The sequence below is a fragment of the Chiloscyllium punctatum genome, chromosome 2, assembly GCF_047496795.1.
Source record: "Chiloscyllium punctatum isolate Juve2018m chromosome 2, sChiPun1.3, whole genome shotgun sequence".
Lineage (NCBI taxonomy): Eukaryota > Metazoa > Chordata > Chondrichthyes > Orectolobiformes > Hemiscylliidae > Chiloscyllium > Chiloscyllium punctatum.
The window spans coordinates 76,479,649-76,501,291 of NC_092740.1; the positions used below are offsets into that span (position 1 = coordinate 76,479,649).

At 41.1% G+C, this 21,643-nt stretch overlaps 1 protein-coding gene across 1 annotated transcript in view; it reads left to right on the top strand.

Moving 5' to 3' along the window:
* The window catches only part of hsd17b4 (hydroxysteroid (17-beta) dehydrogenase 4), a 141,548-nt gene that overhangs the window by 65,757 nt on the left and 54,148 nt on the right, over window positions 1-21,643 (top strand). Inside the window, exons 14-16 of the mRNA XM_072584307.1 lie at window positions 6,033-6,084; window positions 18,268-18,339; window positions 19,111-19,214. Coding sequence (XP_072440408.1) covers window positions 6,033-6,084; window positions 18,268-18,339; window positions 19,111-19,214 — 228 coding nt within the window. The remainder of the gene's footprint in view (window positions 1-6,032; window positions 6,085-18,267; window positions 18,340-19,110; window positions 19,215-21,643) is intronic.

Genomic DNA, 21,643 nt, shown 5'->3' on the forward strand with positions numbered 1-21,643 from the left:
GTAAATGGTAGTTCAATGTACCTTCAGTGTATAAGGATTTCTAAAACAATCAGCACCTAGTTGAAAAAGGAGTCCTAGTTTATGTCCTGAGGAAGGGTAGGTTTGTTTGATGAATAATTTTATCGCTGGCAAATGGAGCATCTAATATTACCAAGAGAGATTTAACCATGATGTATTTTTTTGACTTAGATCATAAAAAAATTAGACTGCTACTGTTTGGGCTTTAAGCTATAGCCTGTAATATTATGAAGTTACATTGTCAGATTCTAGGAGGTGTAATAGTTTAGTACATCTTACAGTGATAAGGTAGACTGGATGCTATGTGGTGCTGAGGTCGTCTCAATAGCGTCCTGTTTATCGAGTTGCAGACCAGTTGGATGACCAGCATCTCTATAGTCCCAGCAGCATCAGATGGGAGTGGTGACCCTCAATAGCCAGTCCTGACAAAGATGAGCCCAGACTCTGATATGTTTGTGGTTTCCCTTAGGCCAGCCTCCATGCCTTTAGTGAGGAGGGACGTGGAGAATTGGGTTTAAGAGCCTGGGATGTTTTGCAAGAGGAAATGCTTCTAATGCAACCCTTAAGGTTGGCACCTTCCACACTGCGCCAACACCAGCTTCACAGCTGAAGCCTCCTGCATGGTGTGGTCTGCCCTGCTGTGAATAAAATACTGGCAGGGAGAGAATGTAAGTCCTTAATGTGGCTTTGCAAAATTTCAGGCAGATGGGTAGTAGAAAGCTACCTGCTTGATCTTACAAGACCCTGTACTTTTAAATCAATTGTTGACGAGGAAGGACAAAATCCAGCCCCAAGTGTATCTTCAAGATGTTGGGAAACAGACCATGAGCAATCACAGATTAAGGATAACCATTTTAAAAAATTCCTTCTGGAGATAAGGGTGTCGCTGACTGGACCAGCATTTGTTGCCATTCCCAGTTGCTCTTGAGAAGATAGCCTTCTTGAACCACTAAGGGTCATCTTACACCAAAGTTATTAGGGGTGACATGTTCCAGGATTTTGTCTTTCAGAATGAACATCACAATGTTAGCTGATTGTATCTGAAAGATTTAATATTAAATATGAGGTTCAGGAACAGAATTGTAAATTAGATTAGATTCCCTACAGTGTGGAAACAGGCCCTTCGGCCCAACAAGTCCACACCAAACCTCCGAAGAGTAACCCACCCAGTCCCATTTCCCTCTGACTAATGCACCTAACACTATGGGCAATTTAGCATGGCCAATTCACCTGACCTGCACATCTTTGGACTGTGGGAGGAAACCGGAGCACCCGGAGGAAACCCACGCAGACACGGGGAGAATGTGTAAACTCCACACAGACAGTCACCCAATGCTGGATTCGAACCTGGGACTCTGGTGCTGTGAGGCAGCAGTGCGAACCACTGAGCCATTGTGCCACCCCAAATGACTATAATATTTAAGAAATGCACCATGTAGATTTTTCAGTAATAACATTTTTGAAAAAAAGAGCAGGAGTAGACCATTCAGCTCCTCAAGTCTGTTCCACTATTCATCAAGATCACGGCTCAAGTCCTCTTGCCAGTTTAGCATAGCTATTAGCTCTCTAATATTTCAAAAATCTGTCTACCTTTTTAAATACGTTCATTGATTTAGCCTCCACAACTCTAATGTAGAAAATACCAGACATTCACTACCCTCTTGAAGAAACAATTCCTTCAAATCTTAGTTTCAGATGAGTGTCCCCTTAATCTGTAAGAATGTCCTCGGTCCAAGGTTCCCCTATGAGTGAAACATATTCTCAGCACCAACTACGCCAACGCCACTCAGAATTTTGTGTGTTTCTATAAGAGCACCCTTTGATTTTCAAAACTCTAATGAATAAAGACCTGTACTGCTTAGCCGTCCTTGATCAGTCAACCCGTTCATCCAGGATTTCATCATTATGAATCTCCTTTGAACTACCGCAAATGCTAGTACACACATTTCTTAGATTTGGGGCCAGAACTCTACACAGTATTTCAGGTAATGCCTCACCTGTTCAGTGTAACAAGACTTCCCTGTTTTTAAACTCCAGTCCCCGAGCCATGAAGTTCAAAATCCCTTAACCACCTTATTTACTTGCTGTACCTGCATGCTAATGTTTTGTGTTTCATGCACGAGGCTCACAGATCGCTCTGTGCTGCATATGTTTAGATTCATTCTCCATTTAAATAATAGTCTGCCTTGATTCTTCCAACCAAAGTTTATCTCCTCTCACTTTCCTACATTAAACTCCACCTGCAAAGCCTTTGCTCACTAAACGAACTGCTTTTGTCCTCATTACAATATGCTCGCCACCTATTTTTGTATCCTGAGTAAATTTGGATACATTGCATTCTGCCCCTCCTCCACATCATTAACATAATGACTAAATAATTGAGGCCCTGGGACTGATCTTTGTGACTCTTCATTAGTTGAGTCATTTCAATCTGAAAAAAACGTGGGTGGCACTGTGATTCAGTGGTTAGCACTGTTGCATCACAGCGCCAGGGACCTGAATTTGATCCCAGTCTCTGGCGACTGTCTGTGTGCAGTTTTTACATACTCCCTGTGTCGGCGTGGGTTTCCTCCAGATGCTCCAGTTTCTTCCCACAGTCCAAGAATGTGCAGGTTCGGTGAATTGGCCATGCTAAATTGACAATAGTGTTCAAGCATTAGTCAGAGGAAATGTAAAAGTAATAGGGATTGGGCATTGGGACTGGGTGGGATAGTCTTCAAAGGATTGGTGTGGGTTTGTTGGGCCAAATGGCCTGTTTGTACACTGTAGGGATTCTATGAATATTAATCCCAACTTTTTTGCACTTAACCAGTCCTCAATCCATGCAAATACACGACCCAAATATTGTGACTTCCTATCTTGTAATTTATCTAGAATTTTTATTTCCAATACAAGATTCTAACAAAGTTTACTTTCATCATTGGGTAGTATAACTGCACTAAATATTGACACAAGCATTATAAATTGACTCAATGATGCATATTTCTTAAGGTTTAGCATCATTGGCTCTCATTTACAAGCAGACCTATATTCCATACAGTTGATGGGAAGTTGTCACTGGATTATTAATCCAGGGCTAATGCTGTGGGGATATAGATTTGAGTCTCATCATGGTTAGAACTGAAAATTGAATTCAATAAAATCTGGAATTAAAAGCTAGACTAGTGGTATCCATGTAGCCGTTTGTCAATTGTTGTTAAAAAAAAATTGATTTAGTTCAACAATGTTCTGTAGGGAAGAAAATCTGCTGTCTTTATCTTGTCTGGTCTATAAAGTATGTTTGACTTTTAATTATTGCTGGGAATGGCCTCGAAAGCCACTGTATTACATCAAAATCACTACAAAGTCAAAAGCAAAGAAGGAAACTGAATGGACCACCTAATGTTGACCTGGGCAATGGAAGTGATAATGGAAAACCCTGTTGACCCTCCAAACTCTTCATTATTATCTGGGGACTAGTGCCAAAACCGGTAGAACTGTCCCACAGACTAATCAGGCAACAGCCTAATACAGTCATGGAATCAAGTGTGAGAAAATCAAACCTTACAGACAATATTCCATTACCATCACCATGTTTTTTTCCATTGGTTGGACAGATCCATCAATTGTGGTGGCACTGCGATATTCAGGGGAGAGAGAGTTGCCTTTAGAGCCCTCAAAACTGGCTTCACTTCCCATGAAGTCTCATCAGGTCAAACATGGACCGGAAAACCTCCTTTTGATTATCACCTACCACCTCCACTGCCCCTTGGCTAATGAATCAGGAGTACTCCATATTGAATAGCGCTTGGAAAAGGCATGAAGGTGAATGGGCACAGAATGTCCTCTGGTTGTATTTGTCATCAGGAGTGGCTCAGTAGTGCCACTTCAGACGGAGAGCTAAAAGATAGCTGCCAGAGTGGATCATAGCAGGTGGTAGGGAACTAATAAGAAGGATCTTGGCCTCACCAGTCTATCTTTCGCAAATGTCTTTGCCCATGATTGTATCAGTAGGATTAACCACTGCACAGTCCTTGCAGAGTCAAGGTTTTGTGTTCACATTGAGGATACTGACCATAGTGTTGTGTGTGCCACCCACTGTGCTTGATGGGACAAACTTTGATTCGGTCTTTCAATGCAAAACAGGGCATGTGGACCATCTGCTGACGCAAAATTATACTCAAATGCCATCTGCAATCACTTGGTGCAACATATCCTGCACATAACCAATGCCACCAAGCTGAGTGACCAATCCTACTTAAATGAAGAGTGCAGAAGAGCATGCCAGGAACAGCCTTGGCCATACTGAAACATGGTGAAGTACAAAGGACAACTTGAATGCCAAAGAATACAATCAGCATTCAATAAATATGGATAAATAATTCCACAAACAACATCAGAAGTAAGCTTTACAGTTCTACATCCAGATTTAAAGAGTGGTATACAGTTATGCAGTTAAAAGGAAAATTTACCTTCAAAATATTCCTATTTTGAATGTTAAGAGAGCTGACCACTTGAATGTTAAAGGCCAGTTTGTTGCATTGCATCCAGCTTCAGTTCGAAAAGCTGAGTAGATGATCCATTTCAGTCTCCTCCTGAGGTCGGCAGCATTACAAGTGGAAGTCCTCAATCAATAGTTTCACTCCACCTGATAAGAAACAGCTGAATTCACTGAATGTCACAAAGGGCATGATAACATTCCAACAAATGTACTTGAAGGTGTTTGCTGCAAAACTAAGCCAAGCTCTTCAGTGGAGCTGATATCTACCTGGCAATGTGGATTATTGCCTGAGTATGTCCTGTCCACAAAAAGCAGCATAAATCCAACCCGGCCAATTAATACCCTATCCTAGTTATCAGCAAAGAAACGGAAAAGGCCATCAATTGTACAATTAAACATCACTTGCTCAACAATAATCTGCTCACTGAAGAGTTTGGATTGTGCCAGAGCCACGCATTTCCTGTCTCATTGTAGCTTTCGTGCAGACATGGACAAAAGAGCTTTAATTTTATCTGTTACTTCCATTGAGAAGGTGAGATTGACCGCCCTTAACACCAAGGTTTTATTTGACTGAGAATGGCATGAAGGATCCTTGGCAAAACTAGAATTAATTACAAAAAAGGGAGAAATCTTCACTGTTTAGCGTTGTACCTAGCACAAATGAAGTAATCAAGTTAGTCCTGGGACCTAATTGCATAAGTTCCTCAGGGTAGAGGTTTTCAAATGAACCATGTTCACTGATCTCACTGAGCACTGTTGGAACAGGTGGAACTGGATCCTGGTTAAGAGGACTTTATTACCCGTAAGTTCCTCAGGGTAGTGTTCCCAGGCACTAGCATTTTCATTTGCTTTAACAGTGACCTTTCTAGCTTCAGAAGTATGGATGTTTGTGCAATGTGTGGCACAATTTGCAACTCACACTGAAGCAACTGGTGTTCATGTGCAGCAAGACGCAGACAAAGTCTAGGCTTAGACTGTTAAATGGCAAGTATCATTCAAGGTACATGAATGCCAGACTGTGATTCTCTCCAAGAAGAGATAACCCAACCATCTCCCCTTAATGTTCAATGTCATTATTACTGAATTCCCCACTACCAATATCCTTGAGGTTACAGAAACTGAACCAAAATATACATGCTGTGTCTGTAAGAGTAGATAACATGAATATGTGGAACAGATAGGGCAAAGGTGAGGGTAAATTCAAGAAAGAAGAAGCTTATTTTGTGGTAAAGGAAATCATTTTATATTTGTTAATATATTGTGTATTTTAAAACTTTTGGGACTTCTCTGGTTCTTTATATTCTTGTGTTCTTCCTATTACTTTTAAAAATGAGTTTACAGACAATTTGTAATTAAGTGTTGCTTATCCAAATTATTTTAATAAATCATTCATATGTAAAATAAAATCTAAGTTGCGTTATGTTTAGGACAATGGCAAACTTCTATTTTGCCAAAGGTGGATAAAATTGAAGATTGTGAAAATGTTCCTTTCTGGCTTTACTATTATGTAATGGGCGTTTTATACATATTGCAGGTATTACATGGTGAACAATATTTGGAGATATACAAACCAGTGCCAACTTCAGGTAACCATTTTGAAAATTTCCTCCTGAATTCTAATCTAAACACAACTGTGCTTCAGTATTTATTATTGTGATATATGTCTTCAGAACTGTTCATTTCGATATAGGATGAGAAACAGTACACGGGTTTTGATGAGGAGACAGAGAAACTGTTTCCATTGGCAAAAGGTCAATAATTAGAATAAATTACAATTCTAATTAGGAACCAGTTACCAAACTACCATAAAGGTATGAGATTTTTATTTTTCATAAAGTTGATGATGATCTTGAATAGGTAGCCTACACTAGCTGTTGAGGCAAAATTAGTAACCACTTTCAAAGTGAGATTGGATATATTTGTAAATGGAAAAGTAAAGGGCGGTAGGGAAAGTACAGTGGAATGCAATGAATGAGATAGCTCCTTGAAAGAGCTGGAATGGACATGATGGGCTGAAAGGTTTCATTTTTGCTGCATGTTTTCCCAACGCTGCCTCTGCGTCCAGTGTGAAAATCATTGGTCAGAATTTTGACAGCTTACATTTGAAAGACCTTTACGAGGTCAGCTTTGCCTTGAGGGTCCTATTGAAGTGAAATGTTACTGGTAAGAATTTGATTACAGCAAATGGTAATACAGCCAGAGATTATGTTATTGAACTTACAATCTAGAAGGTGTGAACTTTAAACCGTAACAAATCATGAAATGATTTCAATAAATGATTTTGTTGCCTAGAAGCAGGAAAAAATATCCATGAAAGCATCTGGATTGTTGTGAAATTCAACTGTCCTTCAGTAAAGGGCTACCACTTCTATCTGATCTGACCTAATAATGCAATCTTACAAAACAACAGTGCCAACATATGATGCTTCAGCAGAATGAAACCTCTTAAGATGTGTTCTTCACAGTAATGTTAAAAGACAAAATGTGACACCGAGTCATGTAAGGAGATATTAGGTTAGATGACCAAAGATTTGCTCAAAGAGAGATTTTAAGAAATGTCTCAAAGGAGGAAAGCGAGATAGACACAGATGCAGGGAGGGAATTACAAATTGTGGGTTCTAGGCAACAAAAGGTATGATAACCAATGGTGGAGTACTTATGACTGGATAAACGCAACAGACCAAAATTAGAGGAGTGCAGAGGTGCTGTGTTGGAAGCGATCTCAAAGATATAGCAACGCGATAGAGGGATTTGGAAAAAAAAATGTGAATTTTGAAGTCAAGACCAGGAGCCAATGTAGATCAGCAAACGTGGGATGATTGTGGAGTGGAATTTGCTGGAATTTTGGTTTGCTTCAAATTTATGGATTATAGCTGGGACAGTCTTTGAATAGTCAAGCCCAGAACTCATTAAGATGTGCTCGAGTGGTTCAGCAGCAGATGAGCTGAGATGAAGGTGGGAAAGGTCAAACAATGTTACTGAGGTGGAATAAGACCATTCAGGTGTGAGGGATATAAGTAGAAAATGTTTCACTTATTTTCTAGTTACAAATTAAAAGTGCACCACTGCACCTCCGGATTTGCTATCACGCCTCCCTCGCTTCCCCCCCCACCCCCAACATCACCACCACACAAAAAAATAAAACTTGCACTTGGTTTGTGTTGTACTTGGTTAATCTTGCTGACCAGCTGTTCTGGAGGTTGCTACTGGTGACATGGCAGCTCAGTGGTTAGCACTGCTGCCTCAGAGTGCAAGGGGCCTGGATTCAATTCCAGCCTTGGGCGACTGTCTGTGTGGAGTTTGCCCATTCTCCCCATGTCTGCGTAGGTTTTCTCCAGGTGCTCTGGATTCCTCCCAAAGATGCACAGGTTTGGTGGATTGACCATGCTAAATTGTCCATAGTGTCCAGGGATGTATAGGTTCTGGGCATTAGTCAGGGAAAATGTCAAGTAATTGGGTGGGGGAATGGGTCTGGGTGGGATACTTTTCGGAGGGTTGGTGTGGCCTTGATGGGCCAAATTATCTGCTTCTCAACTGCTAGGATTCTATGATATCTGCAGTCTGTAGTCAGTATGCTAAATAGACTGGTGGACCAATCAGCCTCATTTAATGTATATTACACTGTTTCTCTCATGTGCACTTATCACTTGGCGACTGTTTTTCTGTATGTCAAAAAAAACTGAAGTACATTTGAATGTCATGGTAGATGGAGCATAGAACATAACAGTGCAGTATAGGCCCTTTGGCCCTTGATGTTGCACTGACCTGTGAAACTAATCTGATGTCCATCTAACCTACATTGTTCTATTATTATCCATATGTATGTTCAATGCCCATTTAAATGCCTTTAACGTCGGTGAGTCTACTACTGTTGCACGCAGGCCATTGCATGTCCCTATTACACTCTGATTAAAGAAACTACCCCTGATATCTGTACTAAATCTATCACCCCTCAACTTGAAGCAATGTCCCCTTGTGTTAGTCTTCACCAGCCGAGAAGGCTCTCACTGTCCACCCTAATCCTCTGATTATCTTATATGTCTCAATTAAGTCATTGCTCAACCTTCTTCTCTCCAACAAAAACAGCCTCAGTTCCCTCAGCCTTTCCTCATAAGACCTTCCTTCCATACCAAGCAACATCCTAGTAAATCTCCTCTGTACCCTTTCCAAAGCTTCCACATCCTTGCTATAATGTGTTAAACCAGAACTGTATGCAATGCTCCACGTGCAGCCTTACCGGTGTCTTGTACAGCTGAAACATGATCTTGTGGCTCCGAAACTCAATACCCTTACCAATAAACGCCAACACACCTGTATGCCTTCTTAACAACCCTTTCAACTTGGGTGGCAACTTTCAGGGATTTATGCACCTAGACACAGAGATCTCTCTGTTCATCTACACTGCCAAGAATTTTACCATTAGCCCGTAACTTCAATTGAATTGAATTATTGTGACATGTACTGAGGCATAGTGAAAAGCTTTGTCTTGGAATCAATGCAGGCAGATCACAGAGTTAAGTAGCATAGAAAAATATTAGGTAAACTGTGGCAAAAACAAAAACACAGGTACAGGCGAATGTTAAGGGTTTGTAAGTCAGTTCAGTATTCTAACAATAGTAGGGTAGAAACTGTTTTGAAACTGGTGGTGCGTGTGTTCAGTCTTCTATACCTTCTCCCCAGTGGTCAAGGTTGTAGAAAAACATGGCCAGGATGGGATGAATCTTTGAGGATGCTAGCGGCCTTTCATTGACAGCAGGCCTGCTAGATGGATTCTATAGATGGGAGATTGGCCTTTGCGATTTTCCAGACCGAGTTCACCACTTTCTGTAACCGTCTCTGATCTTGAATGGTGCAGTTGCCATACCAGGTAGTGATGCATCCAGACAGAATGCTCTCAATGATGCACCTATAAAAGGGTGCAAGGGTATTCCCCGTCATACCAAATTTTCTCAGCTCCCTGAGGAAGAGGAGACGTTGTTGGGCCTTTGTAAATAGTGCGTCCACATAAAGAGTCCAAGATAGCTTGTAATGCATTCCTATTACTTCTTCCGAAGTGAACTACCTCACATTTTTCGGCATTAAACTCCCATTTGCTACTTCTTGCCCAGCTCATGCATCTTATCTATGTCCCTCTGCAACACACAACATCCTTCGGCACTGTCCACAACTTTTGCCTACCTTAGTGTCATCTGCAAATTTACTAACCCATCCATCTACGTCCACATCCAGATCATTTATAAAAATGACAAACAGCAGTGGCCCCAACACAGATCCTTGTGGTACACCACTGGTAACTGAGCTCCAGGATGAACATTTCCCATCAATCACCACACTTAGTCATCTTTCAGCTAGCCAATTTCAAATCCAAATTGCTAAATCACCTTCAATCCTGAAACTCTGTATTTTGTGCAATGAATGTTACTGAAGTTCAAGGGTACTTTAAAATAGTAGAATTCTTTATCTCAATGCAGTAATTTGGAAAGCTGAAGTGAAGGAAAAACTCTAATTTGTCATTTGTAACTGGCCTTTATCTTCACTCCTCCTGTTCTTCACTGTTTTGATGCCAAGAGAATGGAGGCTCCAGTGGTCTTGCAGCATTTTCTGCTTTCTACTGTATTTGTCCACCAGACAATATTGAATATTGCAGGTGCATAATTTTCCTTCTCCCGTCCATTGTAGGATGCAGTTTCTGATGAGTTTAGATTAGAGTCTTAGAGTCATACAGATGTACAGCATGGAAACAGACCTTTCCGGCCAACTCGTCCATGATGATCAGATATCCTAATTTAATCTAGTTCCATTTGCCAGCATTTGGCCCATATCCCTCTAAACCCTTCCTATTCATGTACCCATCCAGATGCCTTTTAAATGTTCTAATTGTTCCATCCTCCAGCTGCGCACCATCCTCTGCGTGAAAAAGCTGCCTCTTAGATCCCTTTTAAATCTTTCCCTCTCACCTTAAACCTATGCTGTCTAGATTTACACTCCTTACCCTGGAAAAAAGGTCTTGGCTGTTCACTCTTTTCATGACCCTTATGATTTTAGAAACCTCTAAGGTCATCCCTCCGCCCCTGATGCACCAGAGAAAATTGCTGCAGCCTATTCAGCCTCTCCCAAAAGCTCAGATCCTCCAATCCTGGCAACATCCTTGCAAATAATTTCTGAACCCTGTCAAGTTTCACAACATCTTCCTTATTCAGAGCCAAAATGGGTGGCGTTGGGAAAGCACAGCAAGTCAAGCAGCATCTGAGAAGCAGGAGATTCAGCATATTGGGCATAAACCCTTTCTGATGAAGTTTATGCCCAAAACTTCAACTTTCCTGCTGTTCTGATGCTGCCTGACCAGCTGTGCTTTTGTAGCTCCACTCTTTTTGACTCTGATCACCAGCATCTGCAGTCCTCATCCAACATCCTTCTTATAAGCAGGAAGATCAGAATTGCATGCATAGTCCAAAGTGGCCTAAACAATGTTGTATACAGCCCCAACATGACCTCCTAACTCTGATATTCATTGCACTGACCAATAAAGGCAAGGTTGCCAAGTGCCTTCTCCACTACCCTGTCTACCTGCGACTCCACCTTTAAGGAACTATAAACCTGCATTCCAAGGTCTGTCTGTTCATTGTAACACTCCCGAGGGCCTTACCATTAAGTATATAAGCCCTGCCTTGATTTGCCCTACCAAAATCTAGCACTTCCCTTTTAGCTGGATTATAATCCATCTGGCACTCTAAGCAAAGTACACCCATATGACTTGAGACATCCCAAAGAACTTTAAAACTGATTTTAAAAAAAACTTCTGGCGTTTAGTCAGCATTGTAGTATTGAAATGTGGCACCCGTTGTACACACACGCAGTAATGTGAGAAATATATGTTTTAGAGATATTGAATGAGGCATATTCAAATAATGGCAGTGATTTTCTCATCTACCTTTTAACGTCTCATCTGAAGGATACCAAGGACAATGCAGAACTTTCTCAATATTGTCATGTCAGCTTGTGTTTCATGTTCAAATCTTGAAAATGGGGCTCAAATCCACAACCGTCTCACTGAGAATGTGACTACTGAACCATGGCTGACTCTGCCACTTATCACTAATAACTATTTTCATTTGTAATTTGGTGAGTTGTGAATATACGTTCATTAATTCATTATTCTTAGCGCAAACATTACAAATTGATAAATAAAAGTCTGAAATCCTCAAACATCTGTTCTCATTTGACTGGTGGGAAGCTTAAGAAAAATAATTAATGATTCCCATTGAGTGCTGTAAACACACAGAAATATGTTGAGGTCACAATGTGATGGGAATGACGCGTCCAGGTACAAGTTAAAGTTGGACTGATTGGTAGATAAAATGATGTATAAAAGATTCATGCTAACACCTTTGCAAGCTCAACCCTTGTGGTATGTTTGTATTGTTTATTTGTATACATGAACACACAAAGTAGGAGCAGAAATTGACCATTTGGCCCTTTTGAGCTGATCATCCAACTCACTTTCTCTTCAGCTTTTTTTACCCTTATGGTTTGAACAAACTATACCTCACTTGTTGAAAGCATACAGTGTTATCATCTCAACTGCTTCCTATAGCAGAAAATTTAATAGACTCACCACTGTCTAGGTGAAGAAATTTCTCCTGGTCTCAATCTCCAGTGGTCTCCCCATTAACCTTAAATTGTGACTTCTGGTTCTGGACTCTCTCAGTCCTGTTAAAAGTTTAGAGGTGCGTTTAAGATTTCCCCCGCTCAATTTTTCTGTACTCCCCTGAATATAGTCCAAACCAATCTCTACATATGTCAGTCTTGTCATCCCAGGAATTAATCTGGTAAATCTTTGCTTCATTCCCTCCTTAGCCAGAACATCCTTCCTCAGATGAGGAATCCAGAACTGCACACAATTGTTCAGAAGTGTTCTCGGCAAAGTCCTGTACTCAAATCCTGTCATTATGAAGGACAGCATACCGTTTGTCCACTTCAGTTCCTGCTGCACTTGCATACTTACTTTCAGCAACTGATGGATAAGCACTGTTCCCCTTTCCAATCTATCAACATTCAGATAATCCGCCTTCTGCTTTGCAATCAAAGTGGATAGCCTCACATTTATCCATGGTTTACTATGTCTCCCATGTATTTTCCCATTCACTCAACTTGTTGAAATCACACTGAAACATCTCTGTATCCACCTGACAGTTCACCCTCCCACCCACTTTGTGTTTCTTCACACTTTGGAAATATATTTATTTCTCTGATCTAAATAATTAATATGTACTGTGAATAAATGGAGTTCTAGCAATGATCACTGCCGTACCTTGCTAGTAACTGCTTGCCAGTCTGCCAACTAGTTCCCAATCCATGTCAGAACATCACCCCATTAGCATTAATTTTAAATGCTAATCTCTTGTGCGGGACATTATTAAGTGCCTTCTGAAAGTCAAGAAAATCCTATCTACTGGCTCTCCCTAATCAACTCTACTGGTTACAACCTCTCAGTATTCCAGTACATTTTGTCAAGCATAAATTATGTAAGTCCATGCTGTCTCCATCCACTCCTGTCACTGTTCTCCAAATACTCTGCTATTAGAGTCATTAAGATGTACAGCACGGAAACAGATCCTTTGGTCCAACATGTCCATGCCGACCAGATATCCCAACCCAATCTGGTCCCACCTGTCAGCAGCTGGCCCATATCCCTCCAAACCCTTCCTATTCATATACCCATTCAAATGCCTCTTAAGTGTTGCAATTGTACTACCCTCCACCACTTCCTCTGGCAGCTCATTCCATGCATGTATCACCCTCTGCATGAAAATGTTGCCCCTTAGGTCTCTTCTATATCTTTTCCCTCTCACCCTAAACCCATGCCCTCTAGTTCTGGACTCCCCCACCCCAGGGAAAAAAAACTTTGTTTATTTATCCTATCCATGCCCATCAAAGTTTTATAAACCTCTATAAGGTCACCACTCAGCCTCCGACACTCCAGGGAAAACAGCTCTAGCCTATTCAATCTCTCCCTATAGCTCAAATCCTCCAACCCTGGCAACATCCTTGCAAAATCTTTTCTGAGCCCTTTCAAGTTTCACAACATTTTTCCGATAGGAAGGAGACCAGAATAGCGCGCAATATTCCAACAGTGGCCAAACCAATGTCCTGTACAGCCGCAACATGACCTCCCAACTCCTGTACTCAATACTCTGACCAATAAAGGAAAGCATACCAAACGCCGCCTTCACTATCCTATCTACCTGCGACTCCACTTTCAAGGAGCTATGAACCTGCACTCCAAGGTCTATTAAATCTTACTAAATGCACTCCAGAAAGGTGCACTCCAGCAATTTCCCCTATTACTGATGTCAGGTTAGCCAGTGTCGAATTCACAGTTTTCTCAGTACCCCCTCCTTTTAAATAGTGGGGTTACATTAGCTACCCACCAATCCCCAAGAAGTAGAGTCAATAAACTTGTGAAGGATGATTACCAATGCATCCAGAATATCTACAGCCACTTTCTTCAGCACTGTGGGGGTTAGATTAACAGCCTTTAATCCAATGAATTTCCCCATTTGCCCTCCCACCATTTTTGGATGTTATTTATGTCCCCCTTTGTGAAGCCAAAACCCAACTATGTATTTGATTGCCATCTCTTTGCCGTTCATTATAATTTCCCCTGTATCTGACTGGTTTCTACTTGTGTCTTTCTGAATATTTCTCTCCATGTATTTATAAAAGGTTTTGCAATCAGTTTGCATACTCTCTGCAAGCTTACACTTGTATACTATTTTCCCTCTCTCAGTCAATTCTTTTGTCCTACTTTGTTGAAATCTAAACTGCTCCAAATCCTCAGGTCTGCTGATGTTTTGGCAAATTTGTATGCCCTTTCCTTGGACCTAACACTGTCCCTAATTTCCCTTGTTAGCTATGATTGGCCACCTTTCCTGTTTTATTTTTGTGCCACTTAGGAATAAAAATTGTTGCAGTTCCTCCATGCACTGTTTAAATATTTCACATTGCTTTTCCACTGTCAATTTTCTGTTGTGAATTTGGGTAAAGTCATTGTAGACTGGGTGACAGGAAGTTAGAAGTTGGTCTGTGTAAAATTGTAAGTTGGGGAAGCAATCATCTGTCTCAATCATCTATGTGTTAGAGAAAACATCATCTTAAAAAAAGGTACCAACAATGGAAAAACATGTTCCTGACAGAAAAATCAGAGCAAGCGTTCCTGACAGAAGGATCGGAGAAAGCGTTCCTGACAGAAGACTCAACGGAGGAAGCACAGAACATTCTGGAAGACATAACATGGCTGTAATTTTGAGAGACTGAATTCTACTTTTTTTGTTGTATGAATGGGATATCTGTGTACCATTAGAATCTTGCCTTAATTGGAAATAATTAGTGATTAAAAGTGTTTGTACACTTTGTTAAAAGCTTAGCTAATTTGGCTAGGGATACGGCTAGATCTGGTACAACTCTTTGGTAATGTGGCCAAAGTGGTGTCAAGGCCAATATCTTTACAATATTGAGTGCTTTCGTCATTGTTCTGTTGCTGATGATGGATCATAATGCCTAAAAGATGCTCAGTTTTGATTGGCTAGGTCTGTTTTGATAGTGACACACAACATGATGGAAGGTTTGTGAAGACTGGACTTTGCCTCTTATATACAATGATCACTCCTACCAATACTGATGTGAACAGATGCAGGTAGATAACCTATTCTAGCAGCTGTGTCGTTTAGGTTTGGACCAGCTCAGCTGTAGTCCTAGCGAGACGCTCCTGATGGTGGATGTTGAAGTCCGTCAGTCACAGTACATTCTGTGCCATTGCCACACTGTCGTCTTCTGAGGAGTATTAATCCATCAACCTCAGAGTTTGTTGGTGGTAATCAGCTGGAGATTTTCGTGCCATGTTTGACATGATGTCACGAGACATCATGAGATTTGGCATGGATGTTGAGGACACCGAGGATGACAACTTCTGCTACGTATGACCAGTGTTTCTACTGTTGAGCCAACACTTCTGGGACGGGATGATCTCCAGGAAGGTGATTATTGTGTCAAGAACATATTCATGGAATCATACCTTACAGGCAATGTCAGACCTGACTGTCAAAGCTCTCCCAAAGATCTTTGGAGCACTTTCAGGAAGGAAGGAATGTTTGTGCTGCTTTCATTTTTAATGTCAGGTTGTCCCTCTGGCTTCAAGAAAGCCTTTGAAAAGGTGCCACACAGGAGGCTACTGAGTAAGGTAAGGATCCATGGTATCAGAGGCAAGGTTCTAGCGTGGGTAGAAGCTTGGCTGTCTGGCAGAAAGCAGAGAGTGGGATAAAAAGGTCCTCCTTAGAATGGCGGTCGATGACAAGTTGTGTTCTGCAAGTGCAGTGTTGGGACCACAACTTTTCACTTTATACATTAACGATCTAGATGAAGGAACTGAGGACATTCTGGCTAGGTTTGCAGATGATACAAAGATAGGTAGAGGGACAAATAACATTGAGAGGTGGGGAGACGGCAGAAGGATTTAGACAGGTTAGGAAAGTGGGCAAAGAAGTGGCAGATGGAGTACAACTTGGAAAAATGAGAGGTCATTCACTTTGGTAGGAAGGATAGAGGCATGAACTACTTTCTAAATGGGGAGAAAATTCAGAAGTCTGAAGTACAAAGAGACTTGGGAGGTTCTAGTCCAGGATTCTCTCAAGGTAAACTTTTAAGTTGAGTCAGTATTTAGGAAAGCAAATGCAATGATGGCACTTATTTTGAGAGGACTTGAATATAAAAGCAGGGATATACTTCTAAGGCTCTATAAGGCTCTGGTCAGACCACAGTTGGAGTATTGTGCGCAGGTTTGGACACCATATCTCAGGAAAGATGTACTGTTCCCAGAGCCATATATTGTGAATAGCTAGGGTTCTAGCACTGATCCTTGTGGCACCCCACGGGTTAGTGCTTGCCAATTTGAAATGAACCCATTAATTCCTACTCTTAGTTTCCTCTCTGCCAACTCAGTTTCCTATCCATCTCAATGCACTTCACCCAATCCCATTGGGTTTGTCAAATGCTTTTTGAAAGACTAAATATACCACATCGGCTGTCACCCCCTGGTGTACCCTACTTGTTACATTTTCATAGAATTCCAACAGATTTATCAAGCATGATTTCTCCTTCATAAATCCATGATCTTGTACAATAATCTCTGATGTGGGACTTTGTCAAATGCTTTTTGAAAGTCTAAATATGCCACACCGGCTGTCACCCCCTGGTCTACCCTACTTGTTACATTTTCGTAGATTTCCAACAGATTTGTCAATAATGAGTGCCCTAGCAATCTAAGTTGTGGATGTTGCTTTATGTCAAATTGTTTCACTTGCTGGTAATTAAAACAAACAGGAATCATGTAATATTGCATGGTTTAATTTAGATAACAGGAACTTGTCAGTCTTAGCATCAAAATTTATTTATGATCGTGTCTGTTAAATATAGGTTATAGTATTTGCATTTCAACATTAGTAATTTCAGAAATTTACTTCATTGATCTGATGTAAGGTACAGTAAGCCTCTTTTCCAAAAAAAACAGGAGATTAGTTGGGAGAAACAAAAATTATAGAAGATAGCAGGAGGCCATTTGGCTCTTTGAGCCTGCTCTGCTATTCATACGATCATGGCCAATCCTCCAACTCCCCATAGCCTTTGATCCCATTCATCACAAGTGCTATATCGAGCCACCTCTTAAATACATTCAGTGTTTTGGCATCAACTACTTTCTGTGGTAATGAATTTCACAGGCTCACCATTCTTTGGGTGAATAAATGTCTCCTTATCTCCATCTTAAATGGTTCACCCCGAATCCTCAGACTGTAACTTCTGATGCGCCCAATATTGGGAACATCCTCCCTGCATCTACCCAATTTAGTCTTGTTAGAATTTTATAAGTCTCTATAAGATCCTTTCTCATTCATCTGAACTCTGATTAAGTTAGAATTGTTTGTCGTAGAGTTTCCTATCCATCTCAATACACTTACCCCAATCTCATGCGCTTTAATCTTGTACAGTAATCTCTTATGTGGGACTTTGTCAAATGCTTTCTGAAAGACTAAATATACCACATCGGCTGTCGCCCCCTGGTGTACCCTACTTGTTACATTTTCATAGAATTCCAACAGATTTATCAAGCATGATTTCTCCTTCATAAATCCATGCTGACTCTGATCCAGCCACTGCTTTCTAAATACTATGCAATAAAGTCATTGATAATGGATTCACAAATTTTTCTCACTACCGATGTTAGGCTTACTGGTCTATAATTTCTTGCTTTCTCTCTACCACCTCTTTTGAATATTGGAGTGACATTAGCTACCCTCCAATCTGCAGGAACTGTACCAGAGTCTGTAGAATCCTGGAAGATGACCACCAATGGATCCACTATTTCTAGAGCCACTTCCTTAAGTACTCTGGGATGTAGATTAACAGGCTTGGGAATTTATTTGCCTTCAATCCCCTTAATTTTCCAGCACTATTTCTGTACTAATATTGATCATGTTCAGTTCTTTCTTCTCATTAAATCTTGCATTCTCCAAAATTTCTGGTGTCTGATTTATGTCCTCTTTTGTGAAGACAGAACCAAAGTATGTATTCAATTGCTCAGCCATTTCTTTGACTCCTATTATACATTTCACCATTTCTGTCTGTAGGGGACCTACATTTGTCTTCACCAATCTCTTTCTCTTTACGTACCTACAGAAACTCTTGGATCATTTGATCATGTTTTCTATGTTTGTTAGGGACACTGAAGTCCGAAGGTATTGTTGCTGATATTCTTGACAAAGGATCAGGTGCTGTTATACTACTTGATGGTAAGTTTGGACATCAACTATATCACTTTCGCGAGTTTTTGATGGTTATCCACTTGGGATGGTCTTGTACTCCCATGCCAACTTTGTTATATTTTTCATTTTCTTTGTTTGTTTGTTATTGTTTTATTGAATCTCAGCAAAACAAATTTTACTGTATTGAATGGCTCAATTTTTAAAAGTTGATGACTTGCTTACTTTCAGTCTTTTGAGGTACAAATGCATTATCTATTTGTCGCAAGGACAGCATTAAATGAACTTGGTAATGCCGTTAAATGCTTCCTGTTTGAATGCATGATACATTTGCATGGAAAAGATACATGTAAGATACATGATCAGTCCTGCAACTTGAAAGCAGAATGAAAATTATAGCGAGAGGCTGAGGATTTTTAATTTCATGCACTTGAGATTTGAAGACAAATTTGGTGAATTAATAAGTGTTGAAGAATATCCAACTACAGAGCAACCGCAATTATCCGGCATTCGATTATCTGAATATCGGATTATCAGGAAAGATCGCAAGGTCCTGATGCTTGGCTAAACTATGTTATCCAGCGTTTGATTATCTGGAATTCGATTAACCGAATGAAATAGTCCTCGCCCATGTCCTTCGGATAATCGAGATTCCTCTGTAATTGGCTCAGTTTTGTGAATGCATGTGTTCTGCAAATATCGATTAAAGTTGAGTATTTTTTAAAAAGTGTGTAATCTACAGTTAATTATATCTACACTAAATATATCTGTAACTAACTATAGGTCTACTTTTCTTTTCAGTTAATACATACAATGGGAAAGACTTGGTCTGCTATAATCAGTTCTCTATATTTGTTGTGGGAGCTGGAGGCTTTGGTGGTAAAAGGACATCTGATAAAGTTAAGGTAAATGTGTGCATGTATGTGTTAAACAAATTTTACATTATTGGTATCAAGTTCAGTTTAGATTATTCAAATCACTATGTTTTGGCATGTTTGCAGGACACAATTATTTTCCTTTTGGAAGGGGAGGATATTATTAAATTCAAAACTTACTATTCTATCAACACAGAATATTTATGCACAATTACTTCAAATGTTATGAAACTTACAATAGTCATTAAACTGCAATCTGTCACATTTTACTATTTGAATTACTGGTAATATGTGATGCAGAGGAACCTTGATTATCCGAATACCAATTATCTGAAAATCGGATTATCTGAAGGAGATCGCGAGATCCCGATAGAAACATAACTTCAAAGACGTGTTTCCAACAGTGATCGCGTCTTTTGTTTACAGTGATTAAACAGGCAACATCTCCAAATGACTGACCTCCCGCCCTCCCCCTCTCCCCACACTTTCCCTGGAGTTCTACGCAGGCATGTACCCTAAACCCCCTTCCCTAGATAATCCCTCCAACATTGTCCTGTACAGGGCAAACGTGGAACCTGTCAAAAAGTTGCAGTAATAAGTTGTGTGTGTCTGTGTGTGCACACTATTTGGAGACTTACCCCATAAAGGCAGCTGCAGCAGCAGTCTTGTTATTGGTGCACAGTCCGGCTGCCCCGCAGAGGAGGGGGGGGGGGGGGGGGGGGGTTGCGCGTGCGGTTTTGGACGGGGTTTTGGGGCAGGGGCAGGCGGGGGTGGTGTTGGACGGGGTTGGGGGGGCAGGGAGTGCGGGGTTGAGGGGTGGGCAGGGGGCAGGGGCAGGCGGGGGACGGGGTTTGGGGTCAGGGGCAGGCGGGGGCTGGTGTTGAACGGCATTGGGGGGCAGTGGGCCTGTTGGACAGGGCAGGGTTGGATAGAGTTCTGGAGGTGGTAATGGGGATTGGGTCTCGCACAGGGTGGTGCTGCCTTACCTCTTGAACGAGGAGCAGACTTTAAAAACTCCGAGCCCCAGAGGAAAGGCACTTAACCGATTAACCGAATAATCGATTATCTGAACAAAATAGTGCCCACCCATCACGTTCGGATAATCAAAGTTCCCCTGTATTGAGGTTTAATCTACACTGATAGATATGTGAGAAATGTTAAAGCATTTTTCTTCCTTTTGAAGTTTGCTAGTTTAATCTTTGTCTGATTTTCTGTGATTTAATTTTATTCTGCATACTTATGGTGTAATGTCAAACTTTGCAAGTTGAGCCCTGTTCACCACTATGCCTCCCGATCTTCCACTGTTAGACTGCTTGTCCCACAGCTGGTCCTGGACAAGCCCAATTTCCCACAATTAAATGTAATACGAAGTTCAAAGCTATTGTTCTCGGTGACCTCCACAAGTTGTGATCTCGGGTCACCAATTTTGGCTTGTCTTAGGCTAAACCAATATCATCCTTTATGTCCCCATATCATGTTTCTGACCTCACATCCTGTTGAGATATCTCCTCTTTGCTGGATCTGCTGGAAAACATACCTGCTTTTGTTATTCCCAGACATGACTATTCAAGTGTTCTGATGCATTGTCGTGCTTCATGTCACACTCTTCAAAAACCTATTGTCGAAATCATTCTCGCATCGATACCAACGTGCACCTAGTATGGAATCTTATGCCTTCGTCTGCAGTGAATTGTGATAGAAAAGGCATTTCATCAGATGGGAGGTGGAAGTGGGAGTCCCACCACCTTCCTGCTCAATCTGACTTAAGTCTTTGTAGAAAGCCTGGGCACGGCTCCCTCAAATGCCAACTGAGCCCGCCAGTGCTGAAATGGACACAGCAGTGGATGTGGGACCTGCTACGCAGCATGCAGAATAGGCCAGCCTAAAAATAGTCTTTCTCCAACTGTACCCTCTTCTGCACCTTCCACCTTGTTCTATCACTGAACCATGACTTTATTGTCTTGACTCTACACTTCAGAAATCTACTCCTGAAAATTTCAACCTTCTGCTCCTCTTTTAAAATGTTCATAAAATCATCCACTTTGAGTGAACTTTTGGTTTCCTTCTAGAACACAGAATATTACAGTGGAATTAAGGCCCCTCAGCCCTCGATGCTGCGTCGACCTGTGGAACCAATCTGAACCCTATCTATCCTACACTTTTCCATTTTCATCCCTGTGTTTATCCAATGACCATTTAAATGCCTTTAAAGTTGGCAAGTCTACTACTGTTGCAGGCAGGGCATTCCACGCCCCAACTACTGAGTAATTAAACTACCTCTGACATCTGTCCCATATCTATCACCCCTCAATTTAAAGCTATGTCACCTCTTGCTCGCCATCGCCATCTGAGGAAAAAGGCTCTCACTGTCCACTCTGTCTAACCCTCTGATTATTTTATATGTCGCAGTTAAGTCACTTCTCAACCTCTAACGGAAACAGCCTCGAGTCCCTCAGCCT